Below are 18,684 nucleotides of genomic sequence, written 5' to 3'. Positions count from 1 at the left end.
AAAAAAAAAAAAAAAAAAAAAAAAGAAAAGGCTAACAGACATTTGTGAGGGGAATAAATAAAAAATAGAATATTGTACTGTTTAACTTAGAATGACTTTTTAAGGGGTTTTCCTTACAAGATCTTCTGACCACTGTCAACTTTTAAACTTTGTCTCCATTCTCAAAAGTCAAGGGTGGAATAGAAAAGGAGTGTCCAAGGGTGATAGAAGTTGATGGTTAGATATCAACATAATGTATAATTTCTTCTAGCTGAGAATTCACATCACATTTTTTTCTCACTGCTCATCTGGCAAATTGTTTTCTAATGCTCAAAGCCTCTTGCCTCTAATCTTCTTTCCCCAGAACCTATTTCCACCTCCTCAGCCCTTCTGCTCCCACCTCTCCAGTCCATGCAACACTCTGTCCCTCAACCATGGAGGTCTGCTCAGAACAGTTATTCTGGGCATCTTCATGTAGCCTGTAGCTTCAATTTCATTTATGTACTTAGTAAATATTTGTCAGTAAGCTCCTTGGGGCTAACCATTAGGCATGTAAAACCAAATAAGACAAATACCCATGCTCATCAAGCCACCTGCCTAAGATAGAGGCAAGTGTGTAGCGGGGAGACAGATAAGAAAACAGGCAATGACACAGCACTATTCCACGCCTCTGAAGGTGGACAATATAGGGTACTTTGTAAGGACCAATTATAGGCAGGCCCAGAACATGATGCAGGGTTTTCCAGAAGGAGTCAGCTGAAATATGCACACACAACAGCCATGATTTCTGATCAAGCCTTTATTTCTCATAAGCAAATTTAACCCAGAATATAGTGGCATGTTATTCATAAATGTGTCTCCTGCAAAAGTCCCTTCAGGTTTTGATCAGACTAAAGCAGCGGGGACATTTGTACACTTGCTTTTTGGGCAAGGCATCATATGGACTTGCCCTTCTAGAACAGAAAGAAAGGGAAGGGACTGGGCATCCTCTCTCCAGATAACTTACCCCGGCCCTGCTCACAATCTCTAACCTCTCAAAGAGGCACCTTGGAAGTTTAGAGTCTATCCTAGCCCAACCTTAAGGAATCTGTGCAGTTTGAGGGGAAGAGGTCCAGACCTCACACTAAAGAGGTATTCTGGGGTCTCCAGGCTGGAGATGGCTGTTTTCTGAAACACCTTTCCCACCAGCCATGGTTCAGCTGACATAGTGCAGGGGTGGGTGGTTTACATCCTTCCTTTCTGGACTCTAAGAAGCAAAACATCAAATCACATTCTGTCATCCCCAATAGTTGGTTCTAAACCTTCTCTTCAAGTTGCATTTTCTGTAGAAACGACATTAGAAGAAATTTATGGAAAGTGGAAATGGAAATCCTAATGGAAAGTGGAAATCCGTTCTATGTTTGTAAGAGCCACATTCTGAAATTGGGGTCGGGACATCTATGAAGCACTGGTGTTTCATGGACACATTTGCACATGCTCCTAGAGAATGGATCAAAGGCACTCATCAGATAAACAGGGTTCATGGCTCCAGAAAGAATGAACTTCTGTCATAGGAAATATCAATGTTACTCTTTGCTGACATAAAGAAAAAATTTAGGGCCAGGCGCAGTGGCTCACGCCTGAAATCCCAGCACTTTGGGAGGCCGAGGCAGGCAGATTACCTGAGATCGGGAGTTCAAGACCAGCCTGACCAACGTGGAGAAACCCCATCTCTACTAAAAATACAAAATTAGCCGGGTGTGGTGGCATGTGCCTGTAATCCTAGCTAGTCAGGAGGCTGAGGCAGGAGAATTGCTTAAACTCAGGAGGTGGAGGTTGCAGTGAGCCAAGATCCTGCCATTGCACTCCAGCCTGGGCTACAAGAGTGAGTGAAACTCTGTCTCGAAAAAAATAAAATAAAATAAAGAGACAATTTGACAGTCTTGGTACTGTTAAAAGTCTACCTTTGCCTTTTTGGGAGAGAACACCTTAATCTTTGGCAGCACTATGAAAGCTGGAATGTTCTTACTTACTACCTAGGCATTTACTACGTGACCTAGAAATTGTGAATGAACACATCACGATAAATATATTCATATGACGAATCTTGACATGAATATATCCAGTGACCTAGAAAAAAGAGGACATGAAAATTAAATGGAGACGTCTTAAACAAAAGGCTTTTCTCTTCTTTCTCTGTAGCAGGGTCCAAATGTTGACTTCTCAGGGATTAGAGGCAAGGAGCTTAGCACAGAATAGACAAAAGGAAATGTTAACTTTCCCTAAAACAAAACAAAATGGATGAGTTCACAGGTGAAGTCTTTCAAATGATGGAGGGATAGATAAATCTGATACAGCTTAAGCTTTTAAGAGCAAAATGAACTAATTATATCATTAAAGAAAAGACAAGCCATCTGAAAAATGGGCCAGAACCTAAAGTCGGTTTTTAGTGGGGGGAAAACGCAATGGCCAACAAACACACAAAAGATGTTCCATCAAGAGAATGAGAAGACAAATTACAGACTGGAAGAAAATATTTGCAAAATACATATTTGATAAAGGGCGTACCAAGAACTCATGAAAGTCAACAATGAGAAAGCAAACAAGCCGATTTTTTAAAAAGGGGCAAAAGACCAGGATAAATATCTCACCAAAGATATACAAATGGAAAATTAGCATATGAAAAGATGCCCAACACAAAATTCTGTCAAGGATATGGGGCAACAGGAACTCTTATTCATTGCTGGTGGAAATGCAAAGTGGTACAGCTACTTTGGAAGACAGTTTGCTTGTTTTTTACAAAACTAAACGTACCCGTACCATATGATTCAGCAATCTCACTCCTTGGTATTTACCCAAAGGAGTTGAAAACTTATGTCCATACAAACATCTGCACATGTTTACAGCAGCTCTATCCATAATTGTCAAAACTTGGAGGCATCTAGGAAGCAAGATATCCTTCAGCAGGCAAGCAGAAAATTGTGCTACATCCAAACAATGGAGTATTATTCAGTACTAAAAAAAAAAAAATGAGCTGCCAAGCTATAAAAAGACCTCAAGAGATCTTAGCTGCATGTTACTAAGTGAAAGAAGCCAATCTGAAAGGCTACATAACTTTACAATTCATCTATATGACCTTCCAAGCATAAGGAGACAGTAAAAAAGATCAGTGGTTGTGAAGATTTAGCGGGGAGGGAGGGGATGTATAGGAGGAGCACAAAGGATTTTTAGGGCAATGAAACTCTTCTGTATGATACTGTGATGGTGGCAACATATTATTATACATTTTTCAAAACCCACAGAATATACAACACAAAGAGTAACCTCTGATGGAAAGTATGCACTTGGGTAATAACGATGTGCCAGGGTAGGCTCATCAAGTGTGACAAATACACCTCTCTTGGGTGGAACATTGGTAGCGGGGGAGGCTGTGCGTGTGTGGGGACAGGGGATATATGGGAATGCTGTGCTTTCTGCTCAGTTTTGCTGTGGACCTAAAACTGCTATAAAATAAATGAAAGACTATTTTTTAAAATGCTCCAATCAGAAAGCAAAAATGCAAAAGTTTTATGGTACCCAGGGATGATGAGAGAGTGGAAGAAGCATGTGTACAATATTGGGCCCATTTTTTTCAAGGCAGTTTAGCAAAATTTATCAAATTTATCAAAATTTCTCTTGGGCATATTTGCAAAAGCTATTTGGGATATATAGACAAAATTATTCATCTCTGCATTGTGGGAACAGCAACCACAGGAAAGCCAGTGTCTCCATTAGGGAGACTGGATAATACACTCCAAGGGCAAGAGCAGCAGGGGAGCAGATAGTGATTATGGGGAAAGGTTCTCAATACATTTTTTGCTGATGATGGATTTTCTTTTGTTTTTTTTTTGAGACAGAGTTTCATTCTTGTTGCCCAGGCTGGAGTGCAATGGCACAGTCTCGGCTCACTGCGACCTCCTCCTCCCTGGTTCAAGTGATTCTCCTGCTTCAACCTCCCGAGCAGCTGGGATTACAGGTGACCACCACCACGACCAGCTAATTTTTTTGTATTTTTAGTAGAGACGGGGTTTCACCATGTTAGCCAGTCTGGTCTCGAACTTCTGACCTCAGGTGATCCACCCATCTTGGCCTCCCAAAGTGCTGGGATTACAGGCATGAGCCACCGAGCCCGGTCTCAGTATGTTTTATGAGGTGCAAAAGCAAGGCTCAGAGCAGTGCTTTTAATATTACCCCACTGATGTAGTTTTTAATTAATAGTTAGAAAAATTATTTCTAGGAAAGGATGACAAGAAATGAGTAACAGTGACTGCCTTTGAGGATTATGTGGGGTGGGGGGTGCAGGATTTCACTTATCATTCTGTGTCTTTTCTTTTCACCTGTTTATATTTACTAACAAAGAGTTATGTTCCTTTTTTAAAACTTGTTTGTGTTTTCTAACAGTAGATTTCTTTTCTAAAAAATATCACAGGTATTATCAAAATAGTGGGATTGTGGCTTTTTGTGTTTTCTCTGTTAACTGTTTTAACATCTATAATTTTTTAAATTATTTTTTACAAGGAAAACCTCATTCTATTTTTTAAAATATTCCCTTTTCTCTCTTCTCATGACTGGTCTGGCTTTATCTAGATGCTCAAACTTGTAGTGTCACAATTTAGTCCTTGATGCAAAGGGAAAGAATGTTGGCATGTGCTAATATAAGAGTCCTAAAACAGTTGCCACATCCCTCCTTTTCCAGAGCAGGGGTCAGACATCCATCAAGTGATGTAGATGCCTGTTTAGTCTACCCATCAACCCCACAGCCATTCCTATGGGAATTATAAACAGAAAAGACAAAACCAATCAATACTGAACCCCATGATTTAATTAAAACCAGAGATGAAGACAGTGCTCAGGTCAGAAATGGAGAGGAATTTCTGATGATTATAATGTCGTTAAGATGCCCGAAACCTGGAGCAGGAAGAGATGGAGGCAAAGCAGACTGAGGGCACTGGGAGTCGCTGCAGGCATCACAGTGAGCTCTGCGGTGCTGCTGGTGGACTTCAGTGTCGTTCTGCCTTTTCCTTTTTTTTTTTCTTTTTGAGACAGAGTCTCCCTCTGTCGCCCAGGCTGGAGTGCAGTGGCTTGATCTGGGCTCACTGCAACCTCTGCCTCTGGGGTTCAAGTGATTCTGCTACCTGAATTTTGTATTTTAGTTGAGACGGGGTTTCTCTGTTGGCCAGGCTCGTCTCAAACTCCTGATCTCAAGTGATCCTCCTGCCTTGGCCTCCCAAAGTGCTGGGATTACAGGCGTAAGCCACCATGCCCAGTTCCTTTCTTCTTTTCTTCCTTTATTTTCCCTGTCTCGTTCTGAAAAAAGAATCTCACTTTTTTTTTTTAAGCTTATTTTTTTCTTTGCCTGTACCTACAAATACAAATTTGAGTAAACTGTCCCTTCTAATGGCTGGGCATAGTAGATTTACATGTTTTTTGTTTTGTTTTTTTTTTTTTTTTGGTGTTTTTTTTTTAATTTTAATTGTGGTAAAATATACATAATAAAATTTACCATCATAACCATTTTTCAGCACATAGAGCTCAGTGACACTGTGTGCATTCACATTGTTGTCCAACCATCATCACCATCCATCTCCAGAACGTTTCATCTTCCCAAACTGAAATTCGTCCCCATTAAACACCAACTCCTCATTCCCCCCATCCTCAGAGCCCTTGGCAGCCACCATCCTACTTCCTGTCTCTAGGAATTTGACCACACTAGGCACCTCATGTAGGAGGAATCATACAGTGTTTGCCCTTTTGTTCCTGGCTTATTTCAGTGAACATAGTATCTTCAAGGTTCAACCATGTTGCTGCGTGTGCCAGAATTTCCTCCCTTTTTAAGTCTGAATAGTATTCCCTACTATGTATATGCTCTATTTTGATTATCCATTCCTCTGTAGGAGGATCCATGGGTTGCTTGATATAGGTATTTCTTGGAGGAAACTCCACTGGTTATTTGGTCAGGAAAATTATTTGTTATTACATTCTTTGCATTGAAATAAGTTATCACTCATTTCATATAAAAAGGATTCTGTGGTTCAAATGAAAAGAAACACTAAGAAAATTCATAGAGGTTGGCTCCTTTTGAAATAAATTCAATGTAAAGAAATTCTGGAAAATTACACCTGTTCTCTACATGATTCAAGAGAACATTGTATCTTTGAAACTTCCTGAGAGAACAATGAATGGTAAGAAGAACAGTAAGGGCCGGGCGCAGTGGCTCAAGCCTGTAATCCCAGCACTTTGGGAGGCCGAGACGGGTGGATCACCAGGTCAGGAGATCGAGACCATCCTGGCTAACACGATGAAACCCCGTCTCTACTAAAAAATACAAAAAAAACTAGCCGGGCGAGGTGGTGGGCGCCTGTAGTCCCAGCTACTCGGAGGCTGAGGCAGGAGAATGGCATAAACCCGGGAGGCGGAGCTTGCAGTAAGCTGAGAACCGGCCACTGCACTCCAGCCCGGGCGACAGAGCGAGACTCCGTCTAAAAAAAAAAAAAAAAAAAAAAAGAAGAACAGTAAGGAGATAATGGGTCCAACCTTTTGACCAGCAGTCACAGGTATGTGACTTAGAGACCATGGGAAAAGGAATTACTGAATTAGAAGACAAACTGAAAAAAAATCATCCCCAACCCAGTGGAAACAGAAGATGACAATAGAACTTTTTAAAACCCAGAAATCTAATTTATGAACAATAGATTTTTCTAAAAAATAACATACTGAAATAACCAATGAAAAAAAGATGAAAACATTTTTATCTAAAAAAAAACCTAATTAAAATTGAAATTCCTCATATTTCAGATAGCTGGAATTGATATAATAAAATATATATGTAGGCTCATAGTGGAAAATTTAGTAGACACATAAATAAGAAAAAACAATAATAATCCAATACACAGCAAGCTTCCAGAACTACATAGTCCTTCTCACCATTCTTTGCTCTAATAAAGTTTTAAAAATAAAATGTTCTCTTGAATCATGTTGAGAACAATCTGAAATTTTCTAAAATTTCCTTCAGTTTCTTACATTGAATTTACTCCAAAAGGAGCCAAGGGGTTTCTGGAGGAAGAATGTTTGAACTGAAGAATGCTATAAACAAACAGAAGAAACTGTTGGACGCCTGGAAAATAGCAAAAGCCAAGAAAATTTGAATGTTCTCTTCACAGCACAAAGATGTGCTTGGTAAGATGTCTATTTAAAGGGAAAAAAAAATTGTTCTCTACCATACCAGTTGTCAGTGATGTGTGACTATGCCGAATACAGACATTCTCAAGCATGTAAAAACAGATAAATTGCCCACATGTCAAAGATACGATTTCAGGATTGAGAAAATTGTGGATGGCAGAAACCGGTAGTGAATAAGGAAACTAGTTACTTATAAAGAGATATGCTGAAATGATTGCAAGGATATATTACTATTTTATGACTTAAATATATATTGTATGGCTTATTATACCAATTAGCTAAATGAAAAATAATAAAGAGGTATTCTGTAACACTTGTTTTTAAAAAAAGCTCCAGGCCAGGCATGGTGGCTCAGACCAATAATCCCAGAAGTTTGGGAGGCTGAGGTAGGCAGATCACTTGAACCCAGGAGTTCAAGACCAGCCTGGGCAACATGGCAAAACCCTGTCTCTACAAAAACTACAAAAATTAACCAGGCATGATAGCATGTGCCTGTAATCCCAGCTACTGGAGGGACTATGGCGAGAGGATTGCTTGAGCCCTGGAGGTCAAAGCTGCAGTGAACCATGATGGTGCCACTGTACTCCAGCCTAGGTGACAGACGATACCCTTCTCAAAAAAAAAAAAAAAGAAGAAAAAAAAAGCTGTTTAGAAATCAAGACTTGCCATGGTAAAGATAACATTTGAATGAGAAAGGCAGTATAATAACTGGTTGAGGTGCATATATAATCATATATATGTATATACACATATATATACACACACTATTTTATTTTATTTTTATTTATATGAGCTTGATCATCTCCACATAACCCAATAAACCAAACAGATACTCACCTATTGCAATACTTAACCATGAAACACTAGAATTTTTAAAATTAAAATTAGGACCAAAATAAGCATGTAAGATGTCACCAACTCTAACATTTAAAAAGTAAAATAGTACATGTTCCTTGGGAATACATATAAACAAAAGAAAAATGTCACCGTAATAATCTTACCACACAAGGAGCCTCAGGAAGCTGCAGAAAGGAAGGGCTTTTTGATTATCTCTGACTGCAGAGCCAGCAATTAAAATAAGTGTAGCAAGTCTCCCTGGGATGGGGGTAGCCAACCAGCCTCTGGGCTATGTGGATTCTCCAGGCCATCAGGCACTATGCCCTTTACTCAGTAGGTGCGTGCGAGTTCGCAAAAGTCTAGCTGATTACATCCTGGTTTTTAAATCCTAAATGGCTACTCAAAAAAACTGTTTTTATTAACATTTCACTGAAGGATAAAAAATTTCAAATATAGCTCAGCGCAGTGGCTTACACCTATAATCCCAGCACTTTGGGAGGCCTAGGCAAGTGGATCACTTGAGGTCAGGAGTTCTAGATCAGCCTGGCCAACATGGTGAAACCCCATCTCCACCAAAAATATAAAAAATTAGCTGGGCGTGGTGACAGGCGCCTATAATCCTAGCTACTCGGGAGGCTGAGGCAGAAGAATCACTTGAACCCAGGAGGTAGAGGTTGCAGCGAGCCAAGATTGTGCCATTGCACTCCAGCCTGGGTGACAAAGTGAGACTCTGTCTCAAAAAAAAAGACATTTCAAATATAAAGATCTTGATTTCAGATTTGTAACTTTCAGCTCCAGCATTCAATTTAGTGGTCACACTCTGGGGGAAAAAAAAAAAGACTTTTCTTCAGGTAAAAGTCTTGAGAAAAAGTAAATTCTTACTTCCCAAGGATCTCACAGAGCCAAGTAAAGTTAGTGTAACTTGTAAGCAGGTGAATCAATGTAGCACAGAGGCATCTGGGCAGGTCAGAGATGCCTGGACTGTGCTCTTCCCATCCCTGGCCTGACCCAACACGGTGAGACCCAGGCTAGGGAGGAAGGCAGCCCAGGCTCATCTCCTCCCCATACCAGCTGCATTTTCAAGCCTGTTCTGAAGGCAGAATGTTCTACTCTCAGTGCTTTTTACCCTTCTTGCTCTATGAAGACAGGGAAGTTCAGGTTGATGAACAAGTGCATTAACTATGATCAACTCATTTCTTTTGCTTCAAAACACACGGTAAGACTAACCCAAGGAGCAAAGCCCTCAAAATACGCATACTCAAGTGTTTGTGGTTCACTGCGACCTCACCCTGCCCCCTCACAATAATTAATCTGAGGTTCTAGTAGATCATTAGATTCCACTTCTTTCAACCATCTAAACTAGGTGAAAGTGTCCCTGGATTTAAGGTGCTGTAGCTTAAGACAGGATTGGTGCTTTTACATCAGGGGTTTTCTCCAGTGGGCTATTTCCCGAAAGAGTCCAAAAAATTAGAATCAAATCCTTGCATATAAATGCACAGAAATAACATTTTGTTTCTCTTTGTGAGTTTTTCCTGTGTTACTTACAGCAAAGATGGCAGAAGCCCTTAAGTTAATGACGTCCCCAGGCATGTTGCCAGGGTGTAAAGGCCCTTATCTGTGCTCTCTGCCAATGGGAAGTCGGAATTATCAAGCAGCCATTGGATCAAAGGGAAGTCTGATCCTGGGGACTTTCTTACGCCTCCCCCAGAGCTATGGATAATTTCCCTGCCTGCATTCTTCACTGCAACTATCTTTTATGAGAAATGGCTGCTCTGGCAGAACCCAAAGATGACTGCATTTCCAAGGAGGTTAGTAGACCCTCAGCATTAATGCTCAGTTTATGGGTACAATGTAGTTACACATCCATATCTATACATTTACACATAGTCACTAATATATACTTGCAGTTTTAAAGAGTTGAGTTTAATTGGAAACTACTTAATTTTATCGGCCAAGTGTATAATACGTATATATGTGTGTTACACTTTCAGATTTAAAAAAAAGCTTGCTTGCTTAAAATTGTCAACATTAAATTTTTGTAATCTAGTTATTCTAATCTAATCATTTTATTTGTAGACCCTTCATTTCTAGAAATTTCTAAGTCTCTTTAGTTTGCCTTTTATTAAGGACTTAGAGAGCCAGTATGAGGTCATTTTGCTCTCCTGTGTGCACAGTGACTGCTGGATGAGAGAGGAGAGGACTTGTCAGGAATAGGATTATTCAAGAGCAGGACAATCTGACTTTTCAGAGACCAGCCTGTAACAAAGAGCTATCTAGAACAACCACATGGTTTATGAGCAGAGCTCTCTCAGATAACTTGCCTTAGAAAGATTCTGCATTGTCCTCTCAGACGTCCCAAATACACATGGTTAAAACCCTTTGCACTTTCAGCCAGGTGCGGCAGCTCCAGCACTTTGGGAGGCCAAGGCGGGTGGATCACTTGAGGTCGGGAGTTCAAGACCAGCCTGGCCAACATAGTGAAACCCCATCTTTACTAAAAACACAAAAAAAGTAGCTGAGTGTGGTGGTGCACACCTGTAATCCCAGCTACTCGGGAGGCTGAGGCACGAGAATAGCTTGAACCCAGGAGGCAGAGGTTGCAGTGAACCGAGATTGTGCCACTACACTCCAGCCTGGGCAACAGAGTGAGACTGTCTCAAAAAATAAAATAAAAAACTCTTTGCACTTTGAACAGGAAAGAAAATAGGGACAACCTACCTTCCAGGCATAGAACATGGGGTGGTTATTTCTTATGGGGGGGTCGGTGTGCCCTTGCTCACACAAGCACTGTGTTGGACTAATAGGCATAGGAAGTTAAGAGCATGACTGAAGTAAAACAAAACCCATCGCTCTCACCTGGCAAAACCCCACCCTCGTTAAACTTAATTCTCCGTCCACTCTTTGCTTGCATCCAGGCAGCATAAGAGTGTTCCTTTAATCTTATGACCACAGATCTCAAGCTCCCTTTAAAGCTCACTCCCAGAAGCACTGCGTCCTCTGTGTGGAGAGAAGGCTGCTTTACACTTTCATTTTCCTCACACCTAGAGTGCCCTTCCCTCTCTCACTGAGAAGTGAAGGCAATCAGAACACACCCAGCCTGCCTGCACACACACTCCTATGCTGTGCCTCCTTCCAGTGACAACTGGCTCAGGCCAGCCTCTCCATTTGCACGTGGGATCCCATCCCATCTTGTCTTTAAGCACCCTTGATCCTGAAAGTAGCTCCTCCTTCTCCTGTGTAGTCCACTCTCCTCTCCGCTCCATCCCATGACATAATAATTCCGCTCAGAACTCTCCAGTGGCTTTTTCACCATCACTCCTGCTGCTCTGCCCTTGCCTGACACTGTCTCCTTCTTTTCCACCTAATTCCAGCCTCAAGGGTCCTCTTTCTGACCCTTGAATACAGCAAGATGGTTCTTCCCTCAGGGCCCTTGCACTTCAGGGTTCTCTGCTTGAGACAATTACCCCAAATAAATAATTCACTCCCTCCCCACATTTAGATCTTTTTCCCAAATGTCACCTCTTGGGAGAGGCCTTCCATAACCACCCTATCTAAACTATTCTCCACACAGGTCTTTGTTTTCTCCAATCACTATGTTCATTCATGGTGCTCATGTTGTAATTGTGTTGTGTTTGCCTCCCTCCCAGAGGGCAGCCTCCAGGGGCAGTGATGTACCTGCCTGTCCTCTTCAGGGCTGTTCCTTATCACCCACCAGAGCAGTACATGACACAGCAGACGGCCCATAAAACATTTGTATCCAACAAACATGGGTTATTCCCTGGCTCAGCCACTTAATAACTTGGTGGCCTTGGGCCTCAATTTCTTTTTTGTGGGGACAAGGTCTCATTCTGTAGCCCAGGCTAGAATTCAGTGGTGGTGTCAGGTTGGTTCACTGCAACTTTGACCTCCTGTGCTCAAGCAATCCCCCTGCTTCAGCCTCCTAAGTAGCTAGGACTACAGGCACATGCCACTGCACCTGGCTAATATTTAAATTTTTTAAAAAATTTTTGTAGAGATGGAGTCTTGCTTTGTTGCCCAGGCTGGTCTCTAACTCCTGGGTTCAAGTGATCCTCCTGCCTTGTCCTCCCAAAGTGCTGGGATTACAGGAGTGAGCCACTGTGCCCAGCCTCTTTGAGTTTCTTTTGCTCAACGTTACTTTTGTAGGATTAATCCATGTCGTGCTGTAGTTTTTCATTCTTTTGTGTGACTGTACCAGTTTATTCTACTGTTGATGGACATTTGGGTTTAGTGTTGCTGCTATGAATATTTTTATACACTTTTTTTGTGAATATATGTGATTATTTTCCCCCTAGATGAAGTTTTGCTCTTGTTACCCAGGCTAGGGTGCAATGGTGCTATCTCAGCTCACTGCAACCTCTGTCTCCTGGGTTCAAGCGATTCTCCTGCCTCAGCCTCCGAGTAGCTGGGATTACAGGCGCCCACCACCACGCTCGGGTAATTTTTTGTATTTTTAGTAGAGACGGGGTTTCACCATGTTGGCCAGCTTTGTTTCAAACTCCTGACCTCAGGTGATCCACCTGCCTCGGCCTCCTGAAGTGCTGGGATTACAGGCATGAGCCACCAGGCCTGGCCAATATATGTGACTTTTGTGGGGTATATAATTAGGGTGAAATTATTAGTTCATGGTTTATGCATATAATTTTTAATAGATTCTGCTAAAGTTTTACAAAGTGGTTTTACAAATTTGCACTTCCAACAGCAGTATATGAGAGCTCCAGTTGCTCCACATCCTTGCTAACACTTGATATTGTCTTTTTATTTTTAGTTGCGAAAGGGTGTGTAGTAGTATTGCAGTGTAGTTTTAATTTGTATCTTCCTGATGATTAATGAAGCTGAACATTTTCTCATGTTAGGGACCCCAGATTTATTGGCCATTGGATTCCTGCTTTTGTGAAGTGTTTGTAAAATATTTTGTCCTTTTCTCCCACTGGGCTGTTTACTTTTTTCACGTTAATTTGTAGTTCTTTGTATATTCTGGATATAGTTCTTTGTTATGTATCTTCTACCTGTGGATGGCATTTTAGAAACTTGGTGTTGTGGTGAATTAAAGTTCTTGCTTTTATTTATTTATTTACTTCTTTGAGACAAGAGTCTTGCTCTGTTACCAAAGCTGGAGGGCAATGGCTTGATCACAGCTCACTGCAGCCTTGAACTCCTGGGCTCAAGCAATTCTCCCACCTCTGCCTCCTGAGTAGCTAGGACTACAGGCACATACTACCATGCATGGCTAATGTTTTTTTCTGTTTTGTTTTGTTTTTTGGTTTTTTTTGAGATGGAGACTTGCTCTGTCACCCAGGCTGGAGTGCAGTGGTGCGATCTCCACTCACTGCAACCTCCACCTCCCGGGTGATTCTCCTGTCTCCTGTCTCAACCTCCCGAGTAGCTGGGATTACAGGCATGTGCCACCACACCCAGCTAATTTTTGTATTTTCGGTAGAGACAGAGTTTCACCATGTTGGCCAGGCTGGTTGCAAATTCTTGACCTCAGGTGATCTGCCTGCCTTGGCCTCACAAAGTGCTGGGATTATAGGCGTGAGCCACCATACCTGGCTGATAATTAAAAAAAAAAAAAAAAAAAAATTTATAAATGGGATTTCACTATGTTGCCCAGGCTGGTCTCAAACTCCTGGCCTCAAGCAATCCTCCTGCCTTGGCCTCCCAGAGTGCTATGATTACAGGGTGTGAGTCACCACACCCAGCCGAGCCTCAAATTCAGGATTTATAATGGTATCGATAGATGATAAAAATAGAAGCCCCTTCAGAGGACTGTGGAAAGTGTGTCTGAGGACGCGGTGAAGCAATGCCGTGATGCTCTCAGCACTTGCCCCACATGGGGTAACTACCCAGTAAAAGTTAATTAGTACTGTTTTGTGAGCCTTTCTATAATGTTTCTCTCTGGGACTACTCCAGCTCTCTGGTTACAAAAATGCATAGATTTTAGCATCATAGAGAAGTCAAATGCATATTTGGACAACATACAGAAAACTGGAAAGTGCAAAAAATAATGAGTTACTGCCTATAAGCAGGAGCTTAATTCCTCATTCAAGATGTTTCTTTTAAAGGAATTTACTGACCCTAGAATAGTATCTGTGAGATGAATAGACAGTGGATCTATCCCACCAGATGGAAGGATAGATGTAGGGGGAGGGGTTGGATAAATGAGTAAACTGAGTGGGTGGATTGCACATAGTTCAACATGATGATTGAAATGTGGATTTATTATTATTTTACTTTAAGTTCTGGGATACATGTGCTAAACATGCAGGTTAACATAGGTATACCTGTGTCATGGTGGTTTGCTGCACCCATCAACACGTCATCTAGGTTTTAACCCCCACATGTATTAGGTATTTGTCCTAATGCTCTCCCTCTTCTTGCCCCCCACCACCCAATAGGCCCTGGTGTGTGATGTTCCCCTCCCTGTGTCCACATGTTCTCATTGTTCAACTCCCACTTATGAGTGAGAACATGGGGTGTTTGGTTTTCTGTTCCTGTGCTAATTTGCTGAGAATGATGGTTTCCAGCTTCATCCATGTCCCTGCAAAGGACATGAACTCATTCTTTTTTATGGCTGCATAGTATTCCACGGTGCATATGTGTCACATTTTCTTTATCCAGTCTGTCATTGATGGACATTTGGGTTGGTTCCAAGTCTTTGCTATTGTAAATAGTGCTGCAATAAACATACATGTGCATGACACAATCACATTCTGATTGGCCTCAGCATCTGAGGCAGGGCTGGACAAATTAGCCTGGAACAGCGGGTAGGACTCCAGCAGCAGAATGGGGTTTGAGAAAGCCTAGGAATGAGATAGACGAGGCTGGCGTCAGGGAGAAAAATCATGACTCAAGGAAATCTAACAAGTTGGCTTCCCCAGTACCCTGAAGGCCGGTCCAGTCCAGGACACCAGATGCCACACTGCCTGTACATGAGGTGCTGTCCTACTCATCCCCATGCTTCAGAGTCACTGTCCTGGTGGCAAAGAGCTATGACAAGAAAAGCCGCTTAGGTTACTCAGGCTCTCATAACCGAAGGCTCTATAGGTAAATATGTTTTTAAACTAGTTGCCATGGAAATATGTCTTAAAGATAGCTAATACTGCTGGAGAAAACTGACTGGCAGTGATAGCAAATCAGACTTTGATTTCACCTCCTGAGGCAGCCTGTCGAGCAACTTCAGAACAAGTGTATGCGTAACATTGAGCTTTCACAGTCTTTGCTTGGTTTGCTCCAGAGTGTGGAGAAAGCACTTTGTGTGTGGACCTTCTGTCAATTGCTGATTATTCAAGATGTGATTATGAAGCTGGAGGGTCTTCAGGGCCTTTGCTTATCCTCTCTGCACTGTGCTTTAGCCATTTCGTTGCTTATTAGTGTTTCCACCAGAGGGTGGAGAGGATAGAAATTTCCAGTCAACCTGTTAACAGCTTTCATAAGAGATCCGCTGAGGGGAGAAACTAAAACCACTGTCTGAAATGAGGTTTGCAGATTATCTATGCATTTAATGTATGATTTCTATGAGAGTAATCTGACCGTTCGGTGTCGGCTGCATGTGGCTTAGGTGGCAGCAGTAGCTTTGATGAAAACAGCCTTATAAATATGCACATAGATTTCCGTCTACACTGTAAAAAGTGAATAAATGTCTAGAAAACTCAATATTCAAAAATAAGTGTGGGCAGAAATACAGATCATTCAAACTTTAGAATGTTTTTTGTGACATGAATTATTAGGTTGGTCATTCATATTGGTCAAATTTACCTAATAATTGCCAAATTATTAGCAAAATCATACATAAATAGATTTCACAAACAAGAAACCAGAATGAGGAACTTCTCAGCTTCCTTGAGGCTATATTTATCTAGCTATACACATATATACGCATATATAAGTATGAAAGTATAGATTTTAATAAATATATGTCTGTATATATGTAGTCACATATAAGTGCATGTATGTGTGTGTGTGTGTGTGTGTGTATATATATATGGTATAGGGTGGCAGGGCTTTATATTGCTTTGATGAACTTTTTTCCTAAGTAAAATTCTGATTTTCTGTATTTCCAGAATGTAACCATGCAAAATGAGTTAACATCTGCAGAGTACTTTGAAATGAGCATCTTCCTTTTAGGGTTCTTATTACTACCCCTCACTCTTCTGCCGAAGGTGACTTGCTTATGTATTTCTTGAGATGCAGACAACTGTACCAAAGAGCTGTGCATCCTCTGAAGATTCTTTTTCTCAAAGAAAGCAATTCTCATTCCTTTCTTTTCTGGGCAGAAGACAAATTAGTGACCTCTGGGGAAATTTCTCACCTGAATTAAGAATTACCTGAGTCAAGTATCCTTCAGCTATTCCTTTTCAGAAAGCTTTAAAGTTGGTCTTTGCCCAGAGTCTGACTGCCCAGAGGTCAGTGGATGGCAGGTAGATGTTTCTTGTTTTGCTGCCTGGTACAGCAGTATCTTTTCATTTCTTGCTCTGGAGAACTCCTCTCTCTCCAACACCCACGCAATCACACACACACACCTGCTATGTTTGTATGAAGCCACAGAGCACCAGCAGGGAGCGGCTGTTTGCTGAATGTCAACAGAATCATAAAAGTTCTCCTGGGCACCCCTTCATTTAAAACACCCCAGATATAAGATTGTTTATCAGAATTCACACTACATTTTGCTCAGTTGAAACATTCCCTTTTATTTAATAAATTGTGTCGATGAATTCATTTTTCCAGAAAATGTTAAAGATATACACTATATGTAACTAAAATATTAAAATTATCAAATTAACCTTATTAATAAACTCTCTTTTCACTTAAACATAAATCAATCCAAATGGTATCTGCTTCAGCAAAATGCATTAAGCTTCTCTGAGCTGGACTTTAAATGAGCTGTCAATTCATCTGTATATAATTGCATGGATGTGTGAATATAAAACATGTGAATCAGCAGTACATTCTTGTTTATGACATTTTCAACCTATATAGCTCATGTACCTGAAATAAACATCTTTTAAAAGAAGAGAAAATGAAGCTCATGAAGAAAAACAAGTGGGTATTTACAGTTTATACTTTTCCTTCCTACAGCTTTTTTCTTCTCCTTTCCCTGTCTTCCCTTTGTCTCCTTCCACAATCAAATGTTTCCAGTTGCATCAAATAGAGGGATATAGAGAGCTGATGGTGAAAACAAAGTTCCACGTTCTCTGTATTAACCAGCTTAAATTCTTCCATCATAATTCAGGTTATGGCAATGACTTGCCCTCTTGCTAGAACTTGCTGCCATTTCCTGTGATGAACATCTGGATTCAGATTCTTTCTCAGCAGTATGTTAGCATTGAGACTGGAGTGTTTGTCCTAGAACAAGATCCTCCACATATACCTTTGCATTCTCTCCATTTCACAGATGAAGAAACTGAGGTTTGCGGAAGTGAGGTTACTCATTCAGACGCATCACTAATAAGCAAGATTTTTTTTTAGGTGGCGTCTTGCCCTGTTGACCAGGCTGGAGTATAGTGGCCCAGTCTCTGCTCACTGCAGCTTCAACCTCCCAGGCTCAAGTGATCCTCCAACCTCAGCCTCCCGAGTAGCTGGGACTACAGGCGTGAACCACCATGCTCAGCTAATTTTAAAAATATTTTTAGTAGATAGGGGTTTCTCCATGATGGCCAGACTGGTCTCGAACCCCTGACCTCCGGTGATCCTCCCACATTGGCCTCCCTGGGTGTTGGGATTACAGGCATGAGTCACTGTGCCTGGCCAATAAGTAAGATTTGATCCCAGATTTTTCTGGCTCAAAAGTCCTGTCTCCTGACTACCCTGACTCACACTCTCCTGGTGCAAGGAAGATTCTTGCTAGTTCTTATTTAGGGGCTCTACCTTTTCCTTCCTCTCTGCCTCCATAGGGAATATTCATCCACAAATGAAAGCAGACCCTACCCAGGGATTTCCCCACCCTCCAAACTACATCACAACACATCAGGAGATGCTGGTCGTTTTACTCAGTCTTTGCTGGCCTGGCTGTAAGCCCTCAAGCAGGAGGCTGGAGTTGTGGGTGGCAAGCCCTGGGGAGGCTGCTGCTGCAGGCAACAAGGTCAGCTGGAACCGATCGTGAAAATATCAATTTTTAAAGTTTGGGGAAATTAAACAAGTCATTAATTAAATCTCTACAGCAGATGAAATAACTTCAATGCTCTCGAGGGTGACTCTTTGCTCTCCTTTAAGTTCATTAAAGTATTTGAAATTTCAACAGACTGGATGTGAGGAACCACATTTTCTACCTGTCTGCAAAGATTTAACAGTTTTACTACGTTAATGAAGGTTTCAGCACTCAAAGGGATGAGACTCCTGATGGTTCTGTATTAATCACGTGATGAACTCTACCAATTCACAGTTATGTTTATGACTCCATGATTTCCACATATGAAATCTTATTGCATATCTATTTCTGGAGGTCTGTGTAAATGTTTCTTTACAATCTTTTTGCACATCTATTTCTGGAGGTCTGTATAAATGTTTCTTTACAATCTTATTGCATATCAAGTTCTGGAGGTCCATATAAATGGCCTTCTCTAAATAAATAAAAAATACACCCCAAAATGCATAACAGCAGGAAGGGAAAACTGTCAGATTGCTTAAATTTAGTTCTATTTACTAAAATTTGTG

General features: G+C 41.2%; 1 protein-coding gene across 1 annotated transcript in view; it reads left to right on the top strand.

Moving 5' to 3' along the window:
* The window catches only part of LOC108522727 (E3 ubiquitin-protein ligase HECW1-like), a 267,461-nt gene extending 267,004 nt beyond the window's left edge, over positions 1 to 457 (top strand). The window contains exon 6 of the mRNA XM_017863105.1: positions 344 to 457. Coding sequence (XP_017718594.1) covers positions 344 to 457 — 114 coding nt within the window. The remainder of the gene's footprint in view (positions 1 to 343) is intronic.
* The last annotated feature ends 18,227 nt before the right edge of the window (positions 458 to 18,684 follow it).

The sequence above is a fragment of the Rhinopithecus bieti genome, unplaced genomic scaffold, assembly GCF_001698545.2.
Source record: "Rhinopithecus bieti isolate Rb0 unplaced genomic scaffold, ASM169854v2 scaffold_65226, whole genome shotgun sequence".
Taxonomy (NCBI): Eukaryota; Metazoa; Chordata; class Mammalia; order Primates; family Cercopithecidae; genus Rhinopithecus; species Rhinopithecus bieti.
Note: the sequence above shows the minus strand (reverse complement) of the source record. Positions and strands in the feature narration are given on the sequence as shown.